Genomic DNA, 5,271 nt, shown 5'->3' on the forward strand with positions numbered 1-5,271 from the left:
CCTTATCCTTATAAACTTTATATCCTTATCCTTATAAACATTGTATCCTTATCCTTATAAAGTCCTGAAGATTTGAATACTGACAACATTCAAGCTGGTACTGGGTTAGCAGATACTCAGCAGAAGTTGTGAAAAAATACTTGTATCATGGAAGGCGTCTCGAAAAACGCCAAATGGTTGTCCGTTGAAAATGACAACCACCGCCAACGACGTTAGGTGGAATGAGAGACGCAAAATATATGTAGGTGTGACCACATCTTGAAGCTTAAACTACGTATTTAACCTTTTATAGAAAAACATATTCTTGCAAAGCCCTTTGTAAGTTATATAGCAAGAAACAATTACCGATGTACGACAGGTGAACTCCATCACTACTAAACATTTCATTTGAATCCCAAGTAATCTCTGGGTACTTGATAAAGAATCCACCATTGACAGTAACTAAGTGATTCATAAAATTATTGAGTCTAACAGTAGTAAGATTTTGAGATTTTGAGTTTGAACTAAAACGCCATGAAATTCTTGGCAAAATATTTGACCAACCAATTGTTGTGTTGGGTAGTAGCTCCTCAAGTTTTTTGAGAGTTGAACACATATTGGACCGTAGTTGCAGCAATGGAATTTTACCTATGTCATTCCCTCCACAATGAATAATTAAAATTTCTGGAGGTGATTCATAACGTAACAAAAGTTTTATTTTTGGAATAAGGTCAAACCATTTCATACCTCCCTTTCCCTGCCAAAAAATTCTGTAATTTCTTCGTTTTAAACCTAAATCCACACCATCAAAGGATTTTCTTGCATAGTAGAATGCCCATTTAATAATTGAAGAACCAACAATCCAAATAACCTTTTCATCTCCTATATAAAAATATGAAAAATCATTCAAGAACATACTAAATCCTAATATACCGTTTGAAGGCATCTGAACTCCATCTACCTTGCTTTTTAATTTCTGTTTCTGACTGACCGGAAGAAAAACTATCTGACGCAGCACCAATACGGAAAGAGTGAGATTTGTACTTGGAGTTTGGAAGACCGGCTATTTCAAGACACTTATTTAATACTGAACAGAATTGAAACCTTGTTAGAGGACTACCATCCAAATGTTTAAATAATTGACCGTCAAATTTCGGCCTCATGGTGATGTACCTTTTCAACCAGTCAACTTGACAGATAGAATTCTTTGATTGATTCAAACAAACGGATGTTCCTTTCCCAAGTTGGTCAGTTTTTGAGAAAGGAACTCTAAGCTCTACGAAATTTTCCCCAGATGTTTCATTTTTTCTAAATTTTACATGTTCAATAGAAATAATTTGATTTGCTTGATTTGAACTACTAAAGGTAAATTCACCGATTCTAAGAAAAGCATGATAGGCTACCGAAAATGCCGTTGAAAAAAGAATGGACTCGAAATTCGATGAACAAACTAAATTTGTTGCTGTTATAAGTTTCTCAAGAATGTGTTTTGTAATAGGAAGTCTACAATCTTTGGAATGGTTTGACCTTTTGATTCCTTCCAATAATTTTCTAATTAGAAAGTTTTTTGTATTGTCACAGAAACCCAATATTTTGCATTTGAAACTTATTCATGATATATAGGATGAAATAGTAGAATGAGCTAAACCTTGCAGGGATAAATGAGCAATAAACATACAAATGTGTGGAACAGGTGGGGGCCAAACAGTACAAAGTTCATACAAAATTCTGAATTGCTCAAAGCTTTTTAGACTTGTGGAATATGTTTGCCTTGTATTTACTGATACCGAATTAAGTGTCAAGCGTTTAATTTCAGTTCCAAGATCAGTTTTACAAAATCTTCTGGAATAGGTGTCGGATCTTGATTGGAGGTTGGAGCAAGAACTCGAAACCTGGTCCACTGTTTGTGAGAAATAGAATCCGCTATAGCATTATTATAACCATCTATATGACAAGCTTTAAAGTAAAAATTGTTTACCATGGAATGTAAAACCAATGGCCGAACCAATTCCATAACTCGAGGAGATTTTGATGATTTTTTGTTTAAAATGGAAACTAAAGCTTTGTTGTCAGTATGCAGCATTATTTTTTTGTCGAGAAATTCATTCTTAAATAAGAAAATTGCAAGGACAATTGGCACTAACTCTAAAAATGTTATGTCTAACATAATGTCTGGATTCTTCCAGCTATCTGGCCAATCAAAATATGCCCATTGCCCATGAAGGTAAACGCCGCAACCTAAATGTTGATTGCCTGTACTATCAGTGTAGAGATGAAGTTGGTCATTAGACAACCAATTAACAGTCATGAAATTTAAACTGCCATTAAACCTGTGTATGAAATCTAACCACACAAGAAGGTCAGATTTCATTCCCTTTGTTACCCTAATGAAATGACTTGGGTATTTTATTCCACACATAGCATCACAAAATCTTCTATTAAAGGCCCTAGCAGATGGAATAGCTTTAGCACAAAAATTCAGAGAACCTACCAAAGATTGTAATTCTCTAAGCGTAACTTTTGTTTTTTGTAACATATCAAGCAGTAATTTCTCAAGGTCGATAATTTTTTCTTCAGGAATTCGAATAACCATCTTATCTGTATCGATTTCTATACCCAGGAATGTAAGTACCGATTTTGGGCCCTCTGTTTTCTCTTCTGCAAGAGGGATGCCAAAAGCAGAGCAGGTATTTTTGAATGATAACATTAACAGGTTACATGTTTCTAACGTGTACCCAGCAAATATGAAGTCATCTAAGTAATGGTTCAGAGTGTGTAATCCAGTCTTTTCTTCTACTACCCACTGAATAAAATGTGCAAACTTTTCCCATAAAGCACAACTAATTGAACAACCCATTGGTAGACACATATCGTAATAATATTGATCATTAAACTTGAAACCAAGTAATTGATGTTCAGAAGGGTGAACCGGAAGTAATCTAAAAGCTGATTTCATATCCATTTTTCCCAGATAAGCCCCCTTTCCCAGTGACCCTACCATGTCTAAAACCTCGTCAAAAGAAGTGTATTGAACAGAACAAGCTTCAGGGTCTATGAAATCATTAACACTGAAATTAGAAGGATATGAAAGGTGGTGAATAAGACGCCAACCCCCATCCTTTTTTGACACTACTCCAATAGGTGATAGCCTTAAATTGGACAAAGGTTCATGATTGAAAGGACCTGCTATTCGTCCCAAAGAAATTTCTTTGTCAATTTTTTCTTTTACCTCTTTTGGGTGATCGTTCACAGAAACTAAATTTTTATAGGTTGTTGACACTCTTGGACCTTCATAATGTAGATAAAAACCTAATTCAAACCCGTTCTTTAATTCATTAGCTACAGTTTGATTTGGAAAAATTGACAGATAAGGACACATATTATTCAAGTTAATTGGTGTTAAACCTGTTCTTACGAAAGGGGCCTGTTGAATATTTGCTGCCTGGCTGACGAAAAGTTGAGAAGGGGGCTTGAAAAGCCCTAAAGGTCGATGTCCTCTGTACAGCTTGTTTATCAGGACAATGAATTGGAGGATGTTTGTTTTGACACTTTAAACACTTAGACAATTTTGCATGCGACAAGAGCCTTTGTTGTTGTATTCATAACAAAATTTTGAGCTGACCTGAGAATTTTTATATACTGAGTTAGTATTTGGGGTTATGTAAATAAGCCAAAGCTCTGGGTCGATTTTGTCCCAGGAAATACTGATATCTTTTGCTCTTTTCAGTCGAAATTGTCGGTCGTATTCTCTCCAACCTAATCCACCAGAAACTCGACTGGCACCGAGTTTGACATTAGCCATGTATTTGATAAGGCTGTGAGTTTGATCAATATGTGCTGACAAATATATACTGTAAACCAACTTTTATTCGCGACGACTTTATTTCGCGATTTACCTGGGATAATCCAGTTCGCGACGATAAATTTTCGCGATGAAAGCCTTTTTGGATCTGTTGTTAATAGACACATACGCTTTAAGCGCCGGTTCGCGGCGAGAAATATTCGCGATGACGAGGTTCTCGTGAACATCGCAAAAATTACTCGCACGCGAATAAAAGTTGGTTTACAGTACTCATATAAATAAAAAATGCATCCAGCCAAGTGTCAATTGTTGTAATTTTGATTGTATTTGCAGGTTTTAATGTGAGTTGACCATTTGAAAGTAGAACTCTACTCTCCTGTGCATCAATATCTGTTTGCTTATTCAAAAGTGTATGCAATTCTACAAACTCCCCTTTCATGATTTTTTGTTTAACTGACTGTGTAACATGCATACCTAGATCATCATTTACACTGGTTATGCTCTGAGGCATTGGACATGAAGGGGAAATTGTGTCAAAACAAATGACTTGATCTGAATCGGAATTTTGTACATTGTCAATTGATATAATAGGTGTACTAGAGACTTTGCTACCTTCAGTCGATGGCGATGGTGTGTCGAGCCGTTGAGATATGATCGTCTCTATCCTCTTGTTAATTTCAGGTAGCATCTTTTCCGCTACTGAAGAAACAACTTCCTCAAGATCTGGCATTGCCTCCTTGTTTGTACCGGGATCCGAGTTTGGAGTTGGGCCTGAGTTATTTACTTTCTGACATCTTTTCTTTACGCCCGGAAGTCTGGCCTTCCCTGCAAATTTCCTTTTACCGTTCGTTGCCGTTGGCCTCCCTCCTTCGTCAGTTGAGTGTGACTTTTGTCGTGGTTGAATCTCTCAAAATACGATATATAAATATATTTTAACTCTGATGTATAAAACAAATTGAATATGATCTATAAGCAATTATTACAAAACAATGTCGGTACTGAACTTGTCAGAAGGACTAAAATATGTTTAAATTATAAAATATTACAATAACAACACAAATTGTTAATATTTTACCCTGTGCTTAATAAATGAGTAATAAACCAACGGATTAAATGGGGAAAATTAGCAGTTAAATCAAATTTTTAAGCTAAGAGACAAACAACACCCACCTCTCAATCCAACTGTAACAAATAGTTTTGTCGTTTGTTAAATACCACACAACATAATATAAACAATGCATCGATCGCAATGCACTTGTCAATGTGACGTCATCTCGTAAAAATGACGCAGTTTGTACACAGTGAGAGGCTGATCATGTTACATTTTGTACAATGAAAAATGTTTTTTGTTCTGAAATAAAATGTTATTTGCAGTAAAATAAAAAGCTGTCAGCTTGGATGCGATGTCTATTTTAGTATTTTATTTATAAACTGTACGTGCATTCTCCAGACAAGCGATACTGTCGTATGTTTGTCCGCAGATTCACTGA

The 5,271-nt window shown here is 35.6% G+C and overlaps 1 protein-coding gene and 1 pseudogene across 1 annotated transcript; both read right to left on the reverse strand.

Annotated features, from left to right (window-relative positions):
- Positions 1 to 229: 229 nt before the first annotated feature.
- LOC134260264 (uncharacterized) lies at positions 230 to 925 on the reverse strand. Its single transcript, XM_062742833.1, has one exon. The coding sequence runs from the start codon at positions 923 to 925 to the stop codon at positions 287 to 289; it is 639 nt and encodes a 212-aa protein (XP_062598817.1). The 3' UTR covers positions 230 to 286.
- Positions 926 to 3,196: 2,271 nt separating this feature from the next.
- On the reverse strand, positions 3,197 to 4,943 carry LOC134260263 (uncharacterized; annotated as a pseudogene).
- Between the last annotated feature and the right edge of the window lie 328 nt (positions 4,944 to 5,271).

This window comes from Saccostrea cucullata, unplaced genomic scaffold (assembly GCF_032062105.1).
Source record: "Saccostrea cucullata isolate Sc308-1 unplaced genomic scaffold, CSIRO_AGI_Scuc_v1 ctg1987, whole genome shotgun sequence".
In the NCBI taxonomy this organism is placed as follows: Eukaryota; Metazoa; Mollusca; class Bivalvia; order Ostreida; family Ostreidae; genus Saccostrea; species Saccostrea cuccullata.